Raw genomic sequence first — 23,894 nt, forward strand, 5'->3', positions numbered from 1 at the left:
AGTACTGACCTACCATTCAACTTATGATTATAGTCAGTACAAAGTCTTTTAGTATGCTAGGAAACTGGTCCAGTTATATACTATACCAGGAAGTATTAAACTGTAAACACAAATAGACAATAATTTGATATATTTTGTAAATTCTGTACACGGTTAAAATGAATGGACTCTGATATACATATGGTATATCAGAGCGGAGCACCAAAGCGGAGCGAAGCGAATAAGATTTTATTACTTAGACATCGCATAGTACCTTCGAGGTTTTTTTTTATGAAAGAAAATCTTGATCTAGATACAACTCAATCCAAATAGTTACAAATTAATCTTTAATGGATGGGGCTAAAGAAGTGTCCAAATTACGTTAAACAAACGAAAATACATGTACCTACAAAAATTTCTAGATTAATTAGTCACACGAAGTAAAATAACATAGGTAAACCAAACTAAAATAACTAAATACCTGCAAATAAAAATCTAGATTAATTAGATATGTACATACTTACAAACATTATTTTGTGTCCTTAAAACTTTACTGGGAAGAAAATGTAATATTTTTTTCCAAGGATTTCAATTTATTTAAAGGTTTATCTAATCTGTGTAAACAGGTAATAAGAAGTATCCATTTAATAGCGAGTGCCGTGGTCATTGAAGGCGGAAAACCAAACAAATATTTGCTTCCCAAGTGTACTTCTACGATAATGTTCACAGCTAGATGCTAGGCATAGATTATGTTGTAGATGTGGCAGTACTTTGGTCTTATAATATTAGAATAGCCTTCAGAAAATTGTGGGAAAAATTTCCGTTGGAAATCTGTGGTTACAAATAATCATCATCCTCCGAGCCTTTTTCCCAACTATGTTGGGGTCGGCTTCCAGTCTAACCGGATTTAGCTGAGTACCAGTGCTTTGCAAGGAGCGACTGCCCTATCTGACCCCCTCAACCCAGTTACCCGGGCAAATACGAATAATGTTAAATCAAATTTTTAAAGGATTAAGAGAGACACAAGAATTTTTCCATCAATTTTCTGAAGGCTTTACTAATATTCTGAGACAAAAATCTGTCGCAACTATATAATTTCTTTTATATAAAACCATAGAATACCAATCGAAATAAGTGCTTTACAATTTTGTAATACATCTATTTTCTTTCTGAAGTTAGAAATGAATAGTCATTCATTTGACTTTGTGATATTATTGTAGAGTTTTGAATTCCTCCTTAATTTTATTTTCACATCATTCAGTTTCCATTGTTCATTAAAATTTTACAAGCATAAATAATTACGCAATTTCATGTTTTCATGTTTTTTTCACCTCAAAGACACAATAGGCATTTTACCCGCTCTGTCGCTTCTGCGGATACTCTTTAAATCTTTCAAATGAGTGTGAAGTAGTTCGGTCAACATTACATTGACAATCTTAGTGGACATCAGTCGTATAGGAATAAGCACGTAATCCGGGTAAGTGTATGATTTTTTTTTATTGTATTTTTTTGTGGAAAATTCTTTAAAGTATTTTAAGTAGTAGCGGGATTTTTTGGCTCTTGGTTATAAGTGCATACCTACTTAATGTTATTTTTTTTTGTTTCTGTCCTTAATATTAACTTTCTTTAAATTGTTTATCAAAATTTTCCGATTAACATAAGTGTGTAGGGAGAACATATTTTTCCCCTTGTTTTAGAAATATTTATTTTTAATTAAAAATCGTTTACCGCTGAAGAATGTAAAGCATTTATTAGTTTCTATTTCATTACCGATGGACAATTTTATAGTCTAACAACCCTGATCTTTAATACCTTAAATGATATTAACCGATTAAAGCACATCTCAATGGCAAACTAGCAGCAACCTAGTTTCTATTTATTTATATAACTATATACTTTATTATATTATACTTTACGTCTTTTTTATAGTAATTGCTATCATTAAGGCGATCCGACACGTGTTTGATCTACATATAGTACTGGGACATACAACTAACTTAACTAACCTTCGTTAGGTACTTATACCATACTTGTACCTATGCGGAATATATAGATTGCAGTTTTTTATCTGTATTGTGATGGAACTCGTATACGTATACTTCGTAATGAAATCATCTATACAAAAAAAAATATAAAGCTGAAGAGTTTGGATATTTATCATGTCAGTAGGTATATACAACATGTAACTTAATTAACGCACATCCTGAAATTAGTTTGTTCAGAATCGTTTACTGAATCGATTTTTATCATTTTTAATATAGGTATTTTTTTATCCCAAAAATAATTAAAACTACGGAAATTATTGTCATACTAACCCTGTACATTAAAAACAAATTCAAATAGACCGTAACTCAAAGTAATAAGAATTCGTGTATTGTCGGCTTTTTCCGTAGTTTCGTTATGTTGTGTCGAGTCGAGCGGCGCGCGGGGCGATATTTGCGTGCATAGTAGTATGACCAAAAAGTTCTCCAAGAATTGGTATAACTAATTTAGTAAATAACAATGCATATACATGTTAAATTAAAAATTCAGTGTATGTATTATGATTATAACATAATATTCTAATTGGGGTGTTTGAGGGTGTGCGTTAATTACGTTACATGTTGTATAGATAGAATAGCCTAGTTATTATTTAAGGCTTATGCTAAAGATTAGGTACAGCCGCGTGCGCAAAACAGTTCCCATGAGAGGCGGGTGTATGTGAATCTAAACTATGTAATTAATAATTATAATGTTGAAGAGTAAGGTTGAGCGCGATAAACTCTGGAACTACTTTTTAAATTCAACTATTACCTACTTCAAAATACATAGTTACCGATGGGTTACGTTGTATCGAAATGCGCGGGTGGAACAGCTGGCGGAAGCTAGTTTAGACTAAACATCTACCTCTATAGGACAAAATATAAAGCTAAACAGTTTGTTTGTTTGGTTCAACGTTGAATCTAGGGGAATAACTGGTCGAATTTTTAAATTGCTTTCGTAATTGGCACAGAAGAAGATTGCACGATTACCACAGAGAAAACAAACAAAAACATCGGCATTATGATACCTCACATTAAAAGTTAGTACGTAGGTAGGTATACAGACACCATTATAAGCTACTTTCCTTATCCATAAACTTGATTTTCAAAATCAAAACTAAATCAAAATCAAGTTTCTGATAAACTGGTACCTATCCAAAGTCACGTTTAACACGTGATGGTGAGAATTTTCAAAAATATTGACTTCATTAATACCTATGTATCATTTAACAGTTTAAACATTCGGGCACGTTCATACGTATATAAGGAAAATGGCTTTATATGATACCAGAAGAATGTCATTATATATTAAGTAATGTATAGATATAACAACTTAAAAGTTTTATTATACCTACACCAAGTTTTATCTTTAATTTATATTGATAAACAATTAATCTAATGTCGCTTTTAATTAAACCAATAATACATGAAACTGCCTACTTTTATGGAATATTCTTTTGGGCATTACATAATTACATTTAGATTTTACAGATTCCCAAATTATTTCTGTATGTAGGACTTTCACATCAAAGCTACAGAACCGATTTTAATGGAAGGTACACTGATGGTCAAAAGTCTGACAGAAGGACATAAGTTATTTTTTATCTGGTTGCGGGATGCAGCTCTAGAAATGCAAATATACCTCTAACAAAAAGATGTAACCTACTTAACTAACAGTAATTATAAGAATGTGTTATTAACTTAGCACTTCCCGTTGTAAAAGATTGCAAAAATTATAGTGATAAGTTAGGTCTAAATAGATCTTCATTACAGTATTTAAATACGATAATTATGGCTACTGTACTTAATAAACTAACTTCAGTTAATGTATGCAGTACTTATTTATTATCGTTTACAATATGGTAATGGGTTTAGTTTATTTTAACGTGATTAATTTCACTAATTTACTCCTTTCACCCCAAAATAAGTGTTTCTCTGTATTTAATATAATTGCAGATTCCTAGATAAATAATCACTATTGAAATACCAACAGTAAACTTAATAAAATATGTAGTATAAACGTAGGTATAAATAAAAGTTGTATACAAGTACAAAATTTTCCGAGGTTATTGGTATCCAACATACGTATATGACGACAGAGATGTAACACGTAATGAATTTACAATTTTTTGATACAACATCTAATGATATGAGTAAACTTTACAATGTAATATCGTCATGATACTGTTAACACTTCAAATGTGTTTGTTTTACAAACATCCGTATGAAGTAATAGTTCATATGACTTGAAACAAATATAACCATACAAATCTTTTAAAACGCTACCTTTTGTGTACGCAAATAAAACACCTTTCGTGTAAGTTGTTAAAAAGTTCTCACACTTGACATCATCTGCCTAGCTTCCCTTGGCTTCCGGTCTAACTGATGCAGCTGAGCACCAGCATTCAACATAAAGCAACTGCCTCTTGGAACTCAGTTACCTGAGAAACGTGATAAACCTTAAAAACACTAGTTGTCGGACTTTCTGTCTTCTTCACAGAGAGTCCAATGGCTAACTTCACTACTTCACGACTTACTAAATAGCATAGCATAAATCGATCGCAATTTGATTTCAAATTATTGTAGGTATTGTTTTTTACAATACTGTTATCTCAATAACACAAAGTTACAGCTGAAAAGAAAGAAAGAAAGAAAGAAAGAAAATACGTTTATTCACGCACGCGTGTGACACAGCCTTACAATCAGTAAACAAAAATAATATTAAAAAGAGAATAGCAGTCGTTATAAATAACACAAGAAAAGACGAATTACAATTAAAAAACTAGTGGAAAATATGTGTCACACCCCACGTGAAACGGCCCTTGCTCAGCATAATGCTGAGACCCTGTACAGGACAATAGCCTCAGCGCTGATTTTCAGCAAGAGCCGAAGCTAACGCGATGACGTCTGCTGGGGCAAGAATTAAATAAGGTGTAAAAAATAAACTAAACAGATATCATAATAGAAGAAAATAAATACAGACTAAAATCGACTCGGGAAGCCTCTCGCGCAGATTTGGTTCATTCCATGCCAAATATGTGAGTGTCAACGTCAAAATGTCATGCAATAAACCAAACGCGGGATATATCTAGTAAATAAATAAAAAAAAAATGTTCTAGATTAAATTATGATGGTTAGCGTAGACTTTAAACGTCATAATGACGACTCAAAGTCCTGCATCACCTCGTGGACAGTACAGTCAGCAAAAAAGATCTACACACCAAAATATATTTTATTTTGTAATTCTCTGTCTAGGTTATTTTATTGTGTAGTCGAGACTTATGGTATAATTTAATGGTTACTGACAAGCTTGTGGCGAAATATCAGCCACACTGGTTAAGCTTGGCGCGGTCAGCCCATGGATACCCCAGCCCATAGTTCATCATCATGATAAATTCCTCTGTGCTTACTCTGCGTAAAATTCAGAAGAAAAAACTTTGAATATCTTTGGCAGTGGTTACGGATAGTCAGGAGCCGGAAAACCTGAAAACCAATTTTAACAAATTAAACAGTTGCTCGATGCATAAATCTTATTCAGACACTTGGTTAAAATAAAAGACGACGCTAAGCAGATGACAAAGTATTCATTGACTTTTGTTGCCGACTATACCTTTAGTTACCTACCTACTATATACGTAGCTATAGGTATAGTTTGTACGTATGCCACGGTCAAGCTAAACGGTTTGTTTGTTTTCTAACTAACGTGAGCTCGCAAATGTTTGCGATACATGCCAAACAATTCATGTTAGGCTGGGTTTATATTTGAGCTGTGTCTATGTTAAGGATAAAGTTTGTGATTATCTTTATAACCTTATGAAATTAAACCTTACGAAATTAAACCTTACGAAATTAAACCTTACGAAATTATTGTCCCTAAGTTATTTTTAACGACCTTTAAATTCGGAATTCTTTAAGAAGTGTTTGGAAAATTAAGAATGACTGAACCGATTTAGCTGAAAATTGGTGGGGAAGTAGTTTAGACCTAGGGAAAGGACACGGACATTTTATTCCTGTCCAAATACGGAAAATAGTTTTCCCGGGACGAAATACTTCTGCCTTGAATAAGGAATATCAAGACGTTTTAGTAGGAATTGTTGTATTTTGTAATTAATTTGATACTTACACTCACTGGATCATTGAATGATTGTTATTATGTAGGTATATAAATTGCACTTTTTATGCAACGCATAAGTTTGTCACACCAGTATGATCTCCCCCTTACAACTAAGGTGTATAACAAGCATTACGTGAATGACATCAACATATCGGATCATGTTGTCCGACTGTTCGACTTGTGGGTCAAGTTTGTGAACACATAATAGACCATCATGGTCATCATTTGTACCTAATTGGTACCCATATGTACCTACTCGATGAGTCTTGAGGTTTTTCTATAGAAAAGTATTTTATAAAGACGTTATTTCTACTAGCTTCTTCCTATTTCCTGCATATGAATAAAAAGTTGTCTATATTTAATATTGATATATTTATAAGCTATATTATTTCCAAGTTATATTAAAATCCATCCAGTAGTTTTCGCGTGAAAGGAACTAACGTCCATCCATATAAACTTTCGCGTTTATTTTAGTAGGATATCATCTTTAATCTTTCACATAATAATATCTCTCAAAGGACCTATGAACTTTGTTGTTCGTCTATTTGTCAGAATGTCTGCATATAGAGTCGTAATTACTTTTAGATACTGATATAATCTGTGGTGAAACCGCGAGAAACCACTGGAACATTATTATCAAAGATTTATGCTTCTTAGTATGTCTTTTGCCAAATAACATGTTGATTCATAGTTTTAATCATACAATTTGAATTCTACACACGAAAATGGGTGTTTTATAAAAAACAATAGTTGCGAAAACTTTGCGACTTTTCCTTATCGCCTTCTACGTAACTAAATTATAATACTTACCTTGTTTTATGAGCACTTGCAAGTAAAGCAAGGTGAACGAGTAGTCATAGGTTAAGTGCAATGCGCTATTGTTTATCTATACTAATGTTATAAGAATTAAGTGTTTGTTTGTTTGTTCGAATGCGCTGGTTCGAATTGAAAATTTATTTTAGTGCTTAGCCCATGATAGAAGATTATAATGGGCTTTAAACTAGCTAGTCTTTAAATATAATATGTATGTGTAGTTGTACCAATTTTTTCTCTGTGGTTTAGTTCTAGATTTACGATATAAAAAAAAAACTAATCACCTTATTACATAAAATTGGATAATTATTCTTATTCATTTCAAAAAGGATGAAATATTACCTCAAATCACCAACCTTTAATTTTTTTTGTAGCACAAAAATCCCTTATTTTATGTGACAAAGTAATATGCAACAAACCATTAAACTTTATCATTATTTTTACGTTTTAAAACAATAACATTTATAACGAGGCTAACTTGTATCATTATGTGTTATGTTTGCAAGATAATAAAGCATTGTGCATGACTGGGTTAAAATATATACCTACTAGGCTTAACCTTAAGTTTTATTTAGTCAAAAATTATATAAAATCCTTTTCCCAGGCCAGCACTTGCCAAAGTTCGTATCGGTTTTGGTTCAACCGTTTTAACATGAAAGGGTAACAAAAAAATTGACATTCGCAATTTGTTATATCAGAAAGGGCTATCTTCTGCTAGCGGTTTCACCAGTGTTTCATTGGAACTACTGCATGCATACGGATAAAAGTTCCCTTATTCTTGCTCGACTACTAGGCTGAACTGACTTCGTAAGATTAGCGCATTGAATGAAACAAATTAAATTCCTCACCTTATAAATATTAGTAGAGATAATTATATCTCCATCTATTATGTATAAAAATTATTTTTAAGACCCCCAAATTATTGACAATACCTTTAGGATACATATAAAGCCTGCACCAAACAATATTATCCCTGACCTCCTTAAATAACCTCACTTCAAAATACTAGGTCATTTGTTACCAAATTGTAGCAAAAACTTTGTCTCCCAAGATAGAGGTGCCAAAACTTTGATAAGAGCTCGGTTTCCTTGAAATATCCTAATGATAAGGGTGAAGGGGTCTTTCCGTAGTCCAATCAAGGAGAAACGAACGATTTATTGTAGGAAGTACGGGTTTTACCTTAAAAGGTTATTTATATGTAAGGGTATTGATGCTGTCCTTAAGCGAGGACGGTAATTGTAACGCTGTGTATTACGTAAAATTGTAGCTTCCTCTTCACATAGTAAATAAAACTTCTTTAGGTACTTATTAAAATCACAGACGGTATATCAGTGTTTTATAATTTCAACTACTTCTAAGAGCATTTTTGTTGTTTGTTTGTTACTTAAGAACTCTGGAATTCACGAATAGATGTAACAAAAAAAATACAGTATTAGAAAACCACAATATTATCAGGTATCATAGGCTACATTTACCTCATCCAGGAAGTATGCGGGAAACATTTTGTGTTAATATACCTACAGATCTATTTTTATATTATCATCTGATATACTTGCGTTTCTCGATCACATAGAAACTATTAGTTACAATGTATTTAATAATCATTCCACTCGCATTCCTTCTAACCCAGTTCTTATAAACTTGCTCTATTTTACTTCGTAAGCAAAACGATCCATATGTTGTTTATAGGAACTAGACATTACCGCATCTTGATCAAAAACAATGTTGATCAATGATCCTCTAAATTTTAACCCATATTCAAGCCAAATTAAGGAGACAGGTATTCGAAACCACAGCACACCTATGGACCACTAAACTATTACTGACCTCAAAGTCCTTTCACTGAATAGGTGAAGAATTTTAAGGACCAATTTGCACCAATTTCCTTTATTTGTTACCCATCCAAATTGACCACAATTTCAACCACATATTCAACTCCAAAAGGGCTTAAATGCAAGCTTGTTAAACAAAGCATTTCGAACTCTAAAACTTCTAAACTAGTTCCTAACGTAATTAAAATTTGAATGCAATTTAAACTAGATTTCATGAAACTCATTGCAAAACAGATTATGTTGGAATTAAAGCTTTTGAATAAGTATAGAACGTTAATGTGATTTTATTCACAATATACATATTATACATAGTTTCTACAAATATTATAAATGCGAAAGTAACTCTGTCTGTCTGTCTATCTGTCATGCTTGGCTATCACATCTAAACCACTTACGATTCGAACTGATTTTAATTTTGGTACAGAGATAGAGTTGACCTTGAGAAAGAACAAAGGATAGTTTTTATCCCGGACTTTTGAAGAATTCTCTTGGAAACGCGATATAACCGAACTCTACGCGGGCGAAGCCGCGGGCGGAAGCTAGTAATAATTAAGTTCCTGGTTCCTGGTTTTTGAAATCGAAGGTGCGTTTCTGAAAGCATTTATAAAAGTCTTCATTTTTTAAATGAAGTATTATTTCTCGAAGTGCAGTTGTAGTTAACTGACTCAATTAATTATCATGGTGCGTTTAGATCCAAATAAGGAATTAAAGGTATTTTTATATTTTTATAAGGAATTAAGAATTATGGTATTTTTTCGTGATCTTTCTTTGTCAAAGTATTCAAAGTATTTAAATGTCAACAAACGCAGAGATTGATTTCGTCAATTTTAATAAAGAATTATTTTGATAGGTGGGCATAGAACAAGCGTTAGCCAGACTAGTTTTAAAGCTCTGAGGAATATACATTTATTTACCTTTGTATGTGTTTTGCTAGATACTCTCCATTTTTCTCATTTTTAGTTGGTCCAAATCAAAATTAAATTTATGTTTACTGGTTGAAATACCTAAGCAATTTACACATAATTTGACTATTCAGATGTGCCAACTTAAATGTGCTTTATTTAATCCAAGAAAATTAATTAAATCTACGTTATATTTTTTCAGATCATCACAATGGAAGAAATAGAATGCCATCCCCTACTTCAAATCACGCCAGAAACAGTCAAGAAGGTGAGGCAGCTATGTGACATCGATGACGTGAAGAGGATCAATGAGTCACTGGATATAGTGGAGGAATGGATTAAGAAGCAAGACCATTTGGCTGAGGGGGGCAGTTACCTTTGTAAGTTTATTATTTTGTAGGTTAAAGCTGGCTATGATATAGTCTTTATAGTCTTTTGTTAGTATAAAAGAGATTTTAAACTGACTTTTAACCCAAAAGAGGTTTTTAGTTTGACCTGTTTTTCGTGCGCGATTATCTGACGTTTGGTTGAACCTACATACATATTTTGATTCGATTTTCAGCCATTGTTTTCAGTATAGTATTTGTCAGACTTAGGAGAAGGATTTTGGTATATTATTGAAGCCTAGTTTTTTCCCAAGGTGAAATTATTTGACTTTAACGGTTTAACTCACTAATAACTTATGTGAATCTATATTGATATACTTAGTATACTAATGCAATAATTTGTTTTTAAGAATCTCATGTAATCAGGAAGTTTATAGGATTTTTATTAGGGTATGCTTACCAGCTCCTGCGAAACGAGCTCTACGCCACGGGTATTAGATAATTAAAAATACCTATTATACCAAAGACAGACCCGAAACCACATCTCATAATTATCATATTAAGTTAGAAAAATCTAAATTAAATATGCTCTCCATTTTCAGGCAGATCTCTCTTAGAGCGAGTATACCTCCTCTCAAAGGGTTCAGTTGAAGAGACGAAGAGAAGGGTGGAAAGGCTGCTGACATCACGAGGGATGATGCCAGAACTGGTGATGAACAGAACTGTGGAGGAGTTTGAAGCTCAGTGGGAAGTTGTGTGAGTAGAGATGGTTTTCGATAACAGAATTGTGGAATTAAAGAGTTGCAGTCTGAAAGTCTGATCGATGTGGATGCAATTTGTTTTTTTCCCTAGTGACACTCGCAGCTCGAATATGTTCAATACCTAATAAGCCTAATATTATATCATGGTAATATTGAAATCGAATTTTATAAATAATAAAAAACACAGTGTAATCATACGCGTAATAAGGAGTTAAGTATGATAATAAGTTTATTAAGTCAGCATCAGACGTCTAAACTGTTTTTTTTTTTTCTATACAATTCGATACTCAAATAATAGATCTTAATAAAAAACGTCTCTTAAAAGTTTCATAACCGCAACTTGACATGTCAAGATTAAACAACGCTCGTAAGCTTATATTCAAATAGTTTATTTATTAATTTTATCATAACAAATCGATGATAGGAAGTACTTAAGTACGAATTAAGAGTACCTACCGTTTTTGCTTGTTTTCAATTTTTAAGGTTCAATGATCTGTCTAGTAAAGTACTAGTCTGTTCAAAGAAAAAACAATGTAGGTATAGTTAAAAATACAAAAGAGATAGTTTTGTATTTTTTTCAGCAATTAAAGAAACAGGCTGCAAAAGAACTGTGGTTGAAATATTTTTCTTATATTTCAGCAATTATGTTCCTCTACCGAAGCTGCATCCAGTAGACCAGTCCAGGGTGATGGTGACACAGTTCCTCACTGAGAAACTGGATCCCTTCAGCATATTGACTTACTTTAGATATTGCTTCTTGGTAAGAGACTTGTGATTTTTTTTTGTAAGTAGATATAGCTACATTGACTACGAAAGAGTTCAAGTCAGAGCCAAAGTTATGAGACCAAAAGCTGTAAAATTTGTTATAGCATATGGATTATTTGACAAAAATGCAGTTTGATTTATTTTGGTAAAACATAAAGGTAGCCATAATAGAACAACTGATAACTCTTTTAATATTATCTTTAGGTTAGAAGTAAAGCCTTCCATGCAAACAGCAAACAGTTTCAGCACAACTTTTTGCATTTAAGAAAATTAGTTTTTTATTTGTGAAAATAAGGAAAGGATTCCTCTTTTTGTGTAATTGCTATACGATACTAATTAACTTCATAATATTTTTTTTCAGATCGGAGAATACAGGATAAACTACGACTACACTACTTCAGAGCGATTTGTTATCGATCTCACCAACATTCACCTGGGTCTGCTTAGTAAACTCAATCCTATTGTTATAAAGAAAGCCGAAGTATTATGCACCGTAAGTATTTAACAATCCCTGCTTATAATATTTTATTAGTAGAATATTATAATTATTTGTGAAAGCAGCTTTTTCCGTCTGTCGCGCTTTCACGACAAAACTATTGAACCGATTTGTATGAGTTACATACGGTATTCAGATTTTGCGAAATGACCTAGATAACATTTTACCCAGCTGCGGGAAGTAGTTTTCCTAGAATGTTGGTGAAATGCCTAAAATAACTTGAACCTATTCTTATAAAATCAAATGACATGAGTCTTAACAATATATTTGTATGCCTAGCAACTTCAGCATAGCAATGTGACTTAAAGTACGTTGCTCTGAATTTTATATCAGAATTTTGTAACAGCAAAAACACGGTATACCAATTTTATACCTATCATTAATAATTAGTTACAAGAGGTATTTTAAGTTATTAGAGGCAAGCTTCTTGACATTAATTGCTAGGGCAATAACTAGATAATTATTATGCTTCTAAGCAGCCATTAAAAAGTTTAATGGAAAATTCAAGATACACACCCAAAATTAACTAACTAAATACATACAAATAGTTACATTAGTTCTTCTGTTTTTCGGAAGGCACGATGTATTGGTGGTTCCCGTCTGCCACTGAGAACATCTTTGGCTATCGTTACGGGTAATCAGAAGCCAGAAAGTCTGACAACCAATCTTACCAAGAGATATTTTGTTGCCCGGCTTACTAGGTTGAGGAGGTCAGATAGACAGTCGCTCTTTGTAAAACACTTGTACCTATTCAGATGTACAAGGTTACACTAGATGACGATTCACTTACTTAGGAAAAGCTAGGCAGAAGAATACATGCCCATAAAGAAAGTTGTTATCAAACTTAATGACGACTTGCACCTAACTTCAAAGCACAAAGTACGCATTAGAATAATTAATGATCTTTTATTGAAGCTTTCTAGTAGGTGGCGTTGTAAAAAAGACGAATTAGTTTATTAGAGGCTATGTTATTTTTCCGTTGCTTAGTTATAAAATTAGAAGTTTAATCATGTGTCCAATAAATAATTTTGTATTTCCCATTAATAATTATTTTCTACTCACAGGAAGGCATCGGCACAAAAATCAAAGGCATCCACATTTTGAACGCTCCCCCATTCATTGACAAGCTGGTCTTCCTCCTCAAGCAAGCTCTTCGGGAGAAGGTGGCCAACAGGGTCCATGTTCATAATAGCTATGAGGATCTACATAAGCATATACCTAGGGATATGCTGCCTAAGGACTATGGTGGTGATGAGCAGTCTGTTTCTAAATTATGTGGTAAGTTTTCATAGTGATTCCTGATGACTTATCTTTCTATAGGCTTTATTTATAAAGTTTATTTTAGTTTATTTATAAAGTTGAAAAGTTTGTTGGTTTGCACAGAGCAATCTCACGAACAGCTGATCAGATCAGTTTTTTTATTGTATTAGATAGCTTATCATCATTGATCTATTTAATTAATAATCGTAAGAAAGCTGAAAAACTGTCCTGTAAAAGGTCTAAATATAAATGGATGCAGTGTATCGACTGTCTTTTAACCAGGGACCATTTTGGTTACCCATTGAAAGGGTTTTTGATAGGGTTTTGACAAAGTGTTGTTTTAAAACCAATTTCATATTTGTTACACTTTTTTACGAAAACCCTTATCAATGGATAACCTCTTTAAAACCCTTTCGATTTGATACCTGTATATTCAAAAACCCATTCTCAATGGGTTATACTTTTTTGTCGTAAGACGTTTTGAACGGGTTACCCCTTCAACGACTGTAACAGAGTTACCCATTGGGACTACAAATATTGTAATTTTATATCTCGTGCCTTTACTTTAATGTTCTAAACTACTATACGGCCGTTGTATCTTGGCGAGTCTAAACATAGGCTCTGCGAACTTGAGCGCATGTACAATCGTGAAAAAAAACTGGTCTAAATATAAATGGATGCAGTGTATCGACTGTCTTTTATTTAACCGACTTCCTAAAAGGAGAAGATTTTAAATTTGTTTTCTTTATTATTTTATGATATTATTGTAACCTATAAATGTAGAACAATCTTAAAAGCAACAGTTAATAAGAGTTATGATGTTAATGTTTATTTTTGTTTTCAGATCAATGGAAGGAACAATTAAGAACAGAGGAAGCTAAGAAGAAGATAAAAAGTTTAGAAAAAATGGTCAGTGACGAATCTAAGCGACAAACTTCTAAGTTCAACGAAGAATACATGGGGATGCCTGGGTCTTTTAGAAAATTAACTGTAGATTAAGTTAATTTTAAGTGTTTTTCAGCCTGTTGTACCTAATAGTTTCAAGATTAATAATGCCCTGAAATTTGCAAAACCATTAGCAAAACTTTCTTTTTTTGTATATATATTTTTTTTAATAAAAAGTATGTTTTTCGCATATTTTTTATGGGACACTTTTGTGGAAGACAGTCAAATCTTTTTAGAGTTCTAGAGTAATCCAAAGGTAACTGGGTTAATGCTCATTATGCTTCAAAATAATGCTCTATTTATTTATTTGTCTGGTCTGAACATACCTGAAAATAGTCATATGATCTGGGAATGATTTTGTAGATAAGTAATTTTTTTTATAAAGTAAACTTAATGAATTATGTAGGTAAAGGTAGTTGTAAGATTTTGCTTTGTAAAAAGGTGTATAGAATAAGATGATTAAAAAATATATGAAAATACTAAAAATAAATGGATTTTTTTTCATCCTTTTTAGATTATGTAAGAAAGTCATTCACTTAAAAAAATATTTTCTAAACTACGAAAGTAGTAAGTATTTGGTAGCAACTAACCATGAAACTTGGTACGGGAAAGAGGTCCCTCAGGACGCGGGTGAAACCGCGGTCAAAGCTAGTATTGCATAATCACCGTATAGAACTAACACGGTGTTCAAAGTGTTGTGGCAATGGATAGTACGTCCAGGGGCCCGGTTCTCCTAAGTTAATAATGTCAAAATTGAATTAAAATCGAATCGCAATATGATCGCAGTAGCAGTTTTAACCATATCGGGCATTCTGCTACTAATATAAGACCGAATCAAAGTCAAAGTCAAAGTCAAAGTCAAAATCGTTTATTGAAAATAGGCTAGATTCTAGCACTTTTTCACGTCAAAAATATACAGAATGACAGCACCCCCAAAACGCCCCCCTTTCACCACTTCCTAGTGTTATGGCTGGGAAGAAGAAGTGGTGAAGAACAAACTTCCCAGCAACACAGCTGTCTATTACAATTTAATTATAATAAAATTACAATTATACAATTCAATATTAGTCACAAAATATATATATATATATGAAAAACACTTGTTGTCCACTTCAGAGCTGCCATCTGCGTGTATCTGTGAAATAATCATTAATGTTATAATCAGGGACCGTACAACCCCGAATATAAGTTAATTCTTTCGAAAGTGTTACAGGTTAAATGGCTGCAGTCAATAAAAGTGTTATCTCTTGGTAGTGATAGCCTTTTCAAAACCCTAACGTTCGGGTAACCCTTTCAATAAGTTAACTAGTACAAGATGTTACCGGCTCATGTATGGTATCCAATTGAAGTAGATAACCCTTTGAAAGGGTTTTTCAGGGTTTTCAAAGGGTTTTAAATCAAATTATTTTAAATTACGTTGGAGAAGGGGAATAGATTTTGACCTTGAAATGGAATCATTTTCAATTTTTCATTAGTGTTTCTTACTCGTCTATAATATTGTCTTGAGCGCAGTCGGTTACAAAAGTTTTCGTTGTTACTGTTGTTGAGTTTTATTAGTGTTCCTAATTTTATAATTAGTGTTTGATTGTTTTGTGTATAGGTAAATACATGGGTTAATTGAAAATAACCGTTTTTTTCACGATTGTACATGCGCTAAAGTTTTTTATTTTTTTTATTAATAAAACCTTACCGCAGACTTGGGGGTCCGCGCTTTTATTAAGATTTTGTACTTAATTATAATTTTCGCCGTCTTGGTCTCACAAAACTTATGTCTACTGACTTCTAGTCTTATGACTATGCGAGTCCACCGCGTATTTATGTATATAAATATATATATATATATATATATATATATATATATATATATATATATATTAATAATTTTATTATACAATACTCTATACACATGGACTTAGTTTGACAAGATTATGGGACAGGAACGGATTGGGGATTGGTCCCGCTAGCGACTAGGGACTTTGCGAGTGCTAGTAGGGCTAACATGACAGTGGAGTCTCGATGTTGCATGACCGTCTTGAGGTTGTATTCGACGACCGTTTTTATTGGTGCATCCATGGCTCGCTTAATGAAGCGGCCGGTGGTATTGTCGGCGTCATCTGTGTAGTAGACGCAGCTAGCCGTATGTCTCGACACTGCCACTACCGCGTGGGAGACGCTGTCATGAATTTGGAGCCTCCTGGACTTAGTGTTTATGATGACGACGCTGTCGTATGTCAGTCCCTGAGCCTCGTGAATGGTTAAGGTACGCGACCCTTCACTGGACCCGTATCCCTGGCTAAAAAGAGAAGATTTCTCTTCTTGCGTATGAGCCAGGAATAGGGTGTTTTGGGCGGTGATCGATATTTGCGCTCCTGTAAAACCCTTCAAGCTCAGGGAATGAACATGAGACAGCGACGTTTTGGAGTGGACGACGCTGAGTGCGAGGGCCACATCCATTGGGTTACGGTGGGCGCAGAGCAGCTCCTGTGTGATGCCAGCCACCAGATATGGACGGGTATACTTAAATGGGAAAAGATTATCCCTGTCCAAATATGGTAGCTGATTCACGTCTCCGATGAGGACCACCTCGCTTGCACCAGACAACTTTACTGCCATAACTATGGCCCCAAAGTGGTTCATGAGCTTCGTCTACCGTCAAGCGGTGACACTTCTCATTTGGCTTGAACCCGGTGGCTAAAATTGAGGCCATAGTGCGCACCTTTGTTTTCGCTCTATCGCCCAATTGGTGCGCAAGCTTTCTTCTTAGATCTTTGGCCGCTTCAGTTGTCGTGGTGGCTACGACATCCCTCCCCTCGTCGAAGTCTTTCACTACCCAGGTAGTTTTGCCGCACCCCGGCACCCCATTTACCCATCTGATATTGGGTACCGCCCAAGCTTCCATCGATGCTGAGGTGTCTGAGGTCCCAGAAACGGTCTGTTCTATTTCAAGGATACTAACCTCCAGCATGATTTTGGTACATTTGGCGGTAACCACTATTGGGTCATCGTGTGGCGTCTGGAATTTTATTTTGCCGGTTCGCTCCTTTGCCTCTTCGTCCAGGGCCACGAAACCGCTCTTTGCGCTGTAGGCGGCCATGTACGACCCCGTCATTTCCCCTGCAATGACTTGGGAGTTGGCATTGTCGCCCACCGCCGCCTCTGCGTCCTTGAGCAATACCCGGAGCAGACCCTCATTTTCTCGACGGAAGGTCAGCATGATCTTGATGCAAGTTCTAAGATTTACCTCCTTTGTGACCCTTACAACCGCAACGTACTCCAGGAAGGCTCTTTTGACATGGTCCGTGTTGCCAAACTCATCGCGAGGGTCGGTGGGCGACCTGCCCCTTGTCCGCTCTTGTAGGCTTAGGCTTCAGCGGCTCGGGCTCTTTGGGCTTTTTTTTCGGAAAAACCGCTCCACTGCTGATTCCTGTTTCGCTGTTGGTGATTTGCGACTGACCGATGGGAGCGTTTTTGCTGGGCTCTCTCAGACCTGCTTTGCGCAGTTGGACTTTTCGTGGGACTCGTCGCGCCGCCGTTCGTGGGACTTTCCGCGGACTTTATGGAAATTCAAGGTTTCCCCTCTGTCCTCGTATACTACCACCTCATGGTGTTCCGAGGCTTTTAAACAGCCGAAGCGGTCTGCGACGTCACCCCTTTTCCATCCAACTGCCATCGCGTCTACGCTTATGGTGCGAGCCGTGGCTGGCGCTTCTCCTTCTGTCTCTGCGATCTTTTGCAGAAGTGAGCTCGAGTATTGCGATCGTCTTGCATTTGAATCGCAATAATCGGCATCGGTAAGAGGCTACTTCCAATTGAGGAAGTGCATGGTACTTGCTGCCTTTATTGGTTGTCTTGGTGGTGCAATCATTGAACAGGGCGGCGAGGCCTGGTGCAATGGTTATTCGAGCTCCAGCTCGACTCGAGCCTATGCAGAAGCCTATTTTTTCCGCTTCCCTGTTCATAAACAAGGCGACTCCACGCAGTCTTATACCTGGCACTCCGTCTCTTCCGAATGCCAGAAGTTGTGCGATGGGCTTGGTACTTGGTGCTGACTGTTGACTGGTGGGTGATTTCTGTGTTTGCGCTGGTTGTGAGTTGGTGTTAGTAGGTCCTTTGTGTGGTTGTTAATTCTGTGTGTGTTGAGTGTATGATAATCGTTTGTCTGGTTGTCAGTTCTGCAGGTGTCTGTTCTGTAGATGTTTCGAGTATGGTTGTAGTTTGTGTGGTTATCGGTTGTGTGGTTGTTGTTAGTGTTGTTGTCGGTTGTGTTGTTGTTGACGTTATATGTGGTTATATGGTGGTGGTGTGTATGGTTGTAGGTGTGGTGGTCGTGGCGAGTGTAGTGACTGCGCTGGTTTCAGATGGCGATCTGTACTGGGATTCTATAAAACTCGATCAACAACTCGCATTTCACTTCGATTCGTAATGTCATTTCATACTTTAGGGGAGGTAGGGGAGGGATGGGCACTTTTTCACAATTTATTGCATAAAAAATCAGATTTTACAGATCATTATCAACTTTTATTGCCATTTCTTATATTCGGCTAGATATAATGAAAGAGCTTTCCTAAAAATTACAATCAGTTTCAACATTACGAGATATTTAAACGGTTTTATTTAGCTCACCCCGTTTGTTTTATTATTTATTCTTGGATCAAATTTAGTAATTCAAATTTCACCCTCTTCCTGTCAACCGATTGGTCTGAAATTTTGTATACACCTTTAATTAAATCCAATATGGCCGCCGGCACAAAATGGCACAGCCCCCTCAATATGGGTATCAAATGAAAGGGCTACACAAGTAGAATACTGTCAGCAACCCCAGCGGGCGCAACAGGGCCAAGGCCTGCCTGCACGTCGATTCTATAAAATTCGAACAACAACTCGCATTTCACTTCGCTATTCACTCTCACTTCGCATTCGATTCAGAACGACCTTGATTTTGCATTCTGTAAACATCACCTAATCACTTGCGAAGTGAAGTGAGCTCGACATCGACCAATGCTGTGCTAGTGACTTCCCCACTCGACAAAATGTCAACCGAGATTAATCAGTTTTAATTTTATCAGTTTTGACACAGAATTTTAGCTAAATATGATGTTTTAGTTATAATTTGTTATTGTAAGGAATTTGAGGCAGCTTTTAAGTATAAAATAAACAGAAATCTCTAAATTCGTGCTGTGAATATAATCTATGCTTACCCTACGAAAAAAAATACTGACAGCGCCAATTTGCCTTTCTTGCTGATTTTGAGGAAACCTTATATATTTTTTACTACGGCCGGATTGTTCAGAGCTTCCACTACTTCATTTATGCAACGAGATGCAGACGGTTGCGATAAATAAGTTCTGATGCCCTCTTTAATAACCTTCTGGTAACCGCCACTAGCCAAGAATGATAAAGTACATAGTATCTGTGAAACAATAAATCAATAAAAAATGTAATACCTACTTTATCTGGATTTAGTGAAAACAAAATTGAGACCAATTTGGTTATTTTCATGCTTAAGAGAATACCAATATTATAACTGAAGTACAGAGTCTTTTGAAAACATATCAGCTGGCGGGGAAACCACATAAAGGGAATACTCCTTATTAAGAACTAAGTGTTTTTCTTATTATTGTGTGCTTGATTACAATTTTTCAACTATAAACTGTGTCAATACTTACTTTTACACGAGTTGTAAGTCCTTTGCCTCGACGTTTTGTGGGCTTTATCAGGGCAGTAAATCAGACTCCAGTTGGTCAATTAGCTCCTTTGACAATCTATATATGCTCACATAGTCATCATCGCGAGTTAATAAAGATAAACTACGAATTCTAGCAGATTGTTGACGCTTTTCTAAATTATCTAAAGCATGAGCTTCTTCTAATAAAGATTTAAGCAAAAACATTCTAGCCATCGTTAAAGGTAGGCACTTAATCACTTTAAAACACTTAGAACTTTATTTAAACACTATTTTAAATATAATAGTCTCTAGATCAAGTTGGCAACGGTACCTGAAACAAGATTCTATAAAGGATTTTTCGCGCAGATTTATAACCTCACAAATTTTCACTGACGAAGAAGAGCAAAAATTTACAAATTATACATTACATGGTATGTCCAAGCCTCCCTACCATAGGGAGCATTGGACACTTTTGACTTAGTTTATGAAAAAAAAATCGGTAAAAAAACTTTTAAGTTAAACGGTTTTATCTTATGTGCACTGAAAACTAGAAAATAAAAAATAGTTACTTACCTGTCAACCTACGTAGGTGGTCCCGGTCATATTAGACTAAAATAAAACGTGGGGCCCATTAACTATTGCTGTAGTACTCTCTTCTAAAGGTATAATAGGTGTGGATTGCATCGACTTACTATAATTGTAACTGGAGATTTTGACAATCAATAATTAATAATAGAAAATACACATACCTTTCATTAGTTTTCTCTTTATAACGATCCGAAACCGCAACAAAATATTTAAGTACTTTTACGAGTGTTTGTTCTTGACAACTCACAGAAATGACAGATAGTCTATGGATGAACACCGTTACCAGTCGGTAACGTAAACTACCCAATAAAAACAAAACTATGATCAGAAATCAGAATAAAAGGACCCCCTTTATTCTGATTTGATCATGTCTCCCAACTGCCCATCTCTCCCTACCTCCCTATAGATAGACAGATTTTGACAGATCTGTCAAAATCTCGACTTTGATTTAGTTCAACTTGTCAACACGCTCGATAGTGAAGCGCTAGTGTAGTTTGACAATGTCAATCACGAAACTTTAAGGTAGAATTCCGTGGGTCGCGATTGTCGCAGCCGCGCGCGACAAAAGTCAACCTATGAAAATGTATGGCACCGCTGCCGAGGGCTGCGACAGTCGCGCGCGGACGACGAATTTCGTGAGCCGCTCGCGGCCGTACGCTTCTCAACATGGTCTAGCGCTTAATAACATCTATAGAATTTTAGTAAAACCAGAATTAAATTTTTGACAATGCCGCGAGCAGCTTACGAAATTCGTCGGCCGCGCGCGACTGTCACGGGCCTCGACAACGGTGCCATACATTTTCATAGGTTGACTATTGTCGCGTCCACGGAATTCTACCTTTAGATCGAAGTCGAAGTGAGAGTGATGTCGAAGTGAGTTGTGATATTTTATAGAATCGACATGCTGTTCTGATTTCGCGGAATACGGTCCGTTTTGATGGCCGCAGCTGCGACTATGGCTACTTTGATCGCGAAAGCAAGAAATGGTTTCCTAGTAGCCGGTTTCCCCATGATCGTGTTTAGTGTGGACTGACTCGGTTTCGATCGTGTGTTCCAGTTCCATTCTGTCGTGGCAGAACCTTGGACACTCGAAAAGCAGGTGCCAGACTGTTTCATCGCAGCTGGGGTCACAGACGCACCAGGGACTGTTTTTGAGTTGGAATCTGTGGAGATACGCTGAGAATCCTCCATGCCCGGTTAGGATCTGGATGTGTGTCGGTGTAAGGACAGCTTTTCTTATTCTTATTCTTTATTGTACACAAAAAAACATATAAAAATACACACAACACAGAGAAGACATGTACAAAGGCGAGCTTAACCCAGAACTGGGTTCTCTAACAGCAAACCTTAGAGCGATAGAGAGATGCGATAGGGAAGAGAAAATTAAAAAGTGCACAACATTAAACAAAAGAAAGATAAAACTACATAACATAAAATATATACCTATAAATAAAATATAAAATATAATAAATAAATAAATACATACATACAAATAAGGTCATGTTGACAGGAAATGTTCCCTAATTCGTCTCTTGAAGACATCTAACGATGTGCTGTCACGTATACTGTGAGGCAGAGCGTTCCAAAGCCTCTTTAAGTTTCTTCTTTTTGCCGCAAGGACATTTGAAGAGAACACTTTTGTGACCGCTCCTGTGCTGCAGGATTCATATCGCGCTTGCCACTTTCTGATGGTCCCCGTATTTTCCTTCTCACGTACGATACGAGAACTTTGTTGTACTCCGCTGTATTTTCTGTCAGAGCGGTCTCCTTGGCCAACTGGTCCGCTCTCTCATTCCCTGGAGTTTCCACGTGGGCCCTCAGCCAGAAGAATTTCACGTCTCTGCCCTCCTCTCTGGTATCTCGGACGCATCTCTTTATCTGGAGTGCCAGGTGATGTGTGACAGACGGACTCCTCAGCAGCTCAAGCGACGATCTGATGCGCTAAAGTTCGCAGAGCCTATGTTCAGACTCACCAAGATACAACGGCCAATTGTAGTTTAGAACTTTAAAGTAAAGGCACGAGATATAAAATTACAATATTTGTAGTCCCAATGGGTAACTCTGTTACAGTCGTTGAAGGGGTAACCCGTTCAAAACGTCCTACGACAAAAAAGTGTAACCCATTAAGAATGGGTTTTTGAATACACAGGTATCAAATCGAAAGGGTTTGAAAGAGGTTTTCTATTGATAAGGGTTTTCGTAAAAAAGTGTAACAAATATGAAATTGGTTCTAAAACAACACTTTGTCAAAACCCTATCAAAAACCCTTTCAATGGGTAACCAAAATGGTCCCTGGTTATAATACGCCTTTTTAATCAGAATATCCTTAATTTTGATTTTAAAAGAACTGTCCGTTAGTTCTAGCAAATGAACTGGGATTCTATTATAAATGCGTATACAAAGGCCCACAAACGAAACGTGCACAAACGTAATCGAGTCGTGATTGGATCGCAGTCGAATGTGAATCGTATGCCGCTTAACTAAAATTAGGAGAATCGGGCCCCAGCAGTTTTTGTTTAATAGAGGAACAAACATACATTATGTACATACAAATTGTGTGAACCATTGCAGTAGTTAGGTTTTTCATTGGTTAAAAAAAATACAAAATCTGACATATTTTTATCCTATGGTCATTATATGAATTATTTATAGTGTAATTTATGGAATATCTATTTTAATTGGAATCTAATAAAGATAAATAAAGACTAGACAAAGTCTTGACGTCACAGTTGTGCGTAAATTATAAAAAAAAAACGTATTTAAAATTATTATTACATTTTTTGATTTTGAGAAAATGTCGTGGAGGCCTAGTGGGCAAAGAACCAACCTCTCAAGTATGAGGGCGTGAGTTCGATTCCAGGTCAGGCAAGTATCAATGCAACTTTTCTAAGTTTGTATGTACTTTCTTAGAATAACCTAGACACCAATTAGGTACTGTGTTTCGGATGGCACGTTAAGCTATAGGTCCCGGCTGTCATTGAACGTCCGTGACAGTCGTTATGGGTAGTCAGAAGCCAGGAAGTCTGACAACCAGTCTAACCAAGGCGTATTAGGTTGCCCGGGTAGCTGGGTTGAGGAGGTCAGATAGGGCAGTCACTCCTTGTAAAGCACTGGTACTCAGCTAAACCCGGTTAGACTGGAAGTCGACCCCAACGTAGTTGGGTAAAAGGATTGGAGGATGATGACCTGTTGCCGTTTCGATATCTAGCAAAAAAGAACAAAAACATCACGTTTGTTGTATGGGAAAATATTTATTTTATTCTAGTTTTCAGTATTTGTTGTTATAGCGGCAACAGAAATACATCATCCGTGAAAATTTCAACTCTCTAACTATCACAGTTCATGAGATACAGCCTGGTGACAGACGGACGGACGGACAGAGGAGCGAAAACAATAGGGTCCCGTTTTATCATTTGGGTACGGAACC

General features: G+C 35.8%; 1 protein-coding gene across 2 annotated transcripts; it reads left to right on the plus strand.

The window, feature by feature from the left end:
* Positions 1–1,345: 1,345 nt before the first annotated feature.
* On the plus strand, positions 1,346–14,324 carry LOC110381073 (uncharacterized). Of its 2 annotated transcripts, none has more exons than XM_064040436.1 (7): positions 1,346–1,456; positions 9,864–10,041; positions 10,590–10,743; positions 11,388–11,508; positions 11,875–12,006; positions 13,074–13,287; positions 14,114–14,322. In XM_064040436.1, exons 2-7 carry the CDS (start codon positions 9,873–9,875, stop codon positions 14,266–14,268), a joined length of 945 nt encoding a protein of 314 aa, XP_063896506.1. In that variant the 5' UTR covers positions 1,346–1,456; positions 9,864–9,872; the 3' UTR covers positions 14,269–14,322. The 2 variants fall into 2 exon arrangements, with proteins under 2 accessions (XP_063896506.1, XP_063896507.1); XM_064040437.1 differs by having other exon boundaries at positions 1,390–1,462; positions 14,114–14,324.
* Positions 14,325–23,894: the final 9,570 nt, after the last annotated feature.

The sequence above is a fragment of the Helicoverpa armigera genome, chromosome 22 (genome assembly GCF_030705265.1).
Source record: "Helicoverpa armigera isolate CAAS_96S chromosome 22, ASM3070526v1, whole genome shotgun sequence".
Lineage (NCBI taxonomy): Eukaryota > Metazoa > Arthropoda > Insecta > Lepidoptera > Noctuidae > Helicoverpa > Helicoverpa armigera.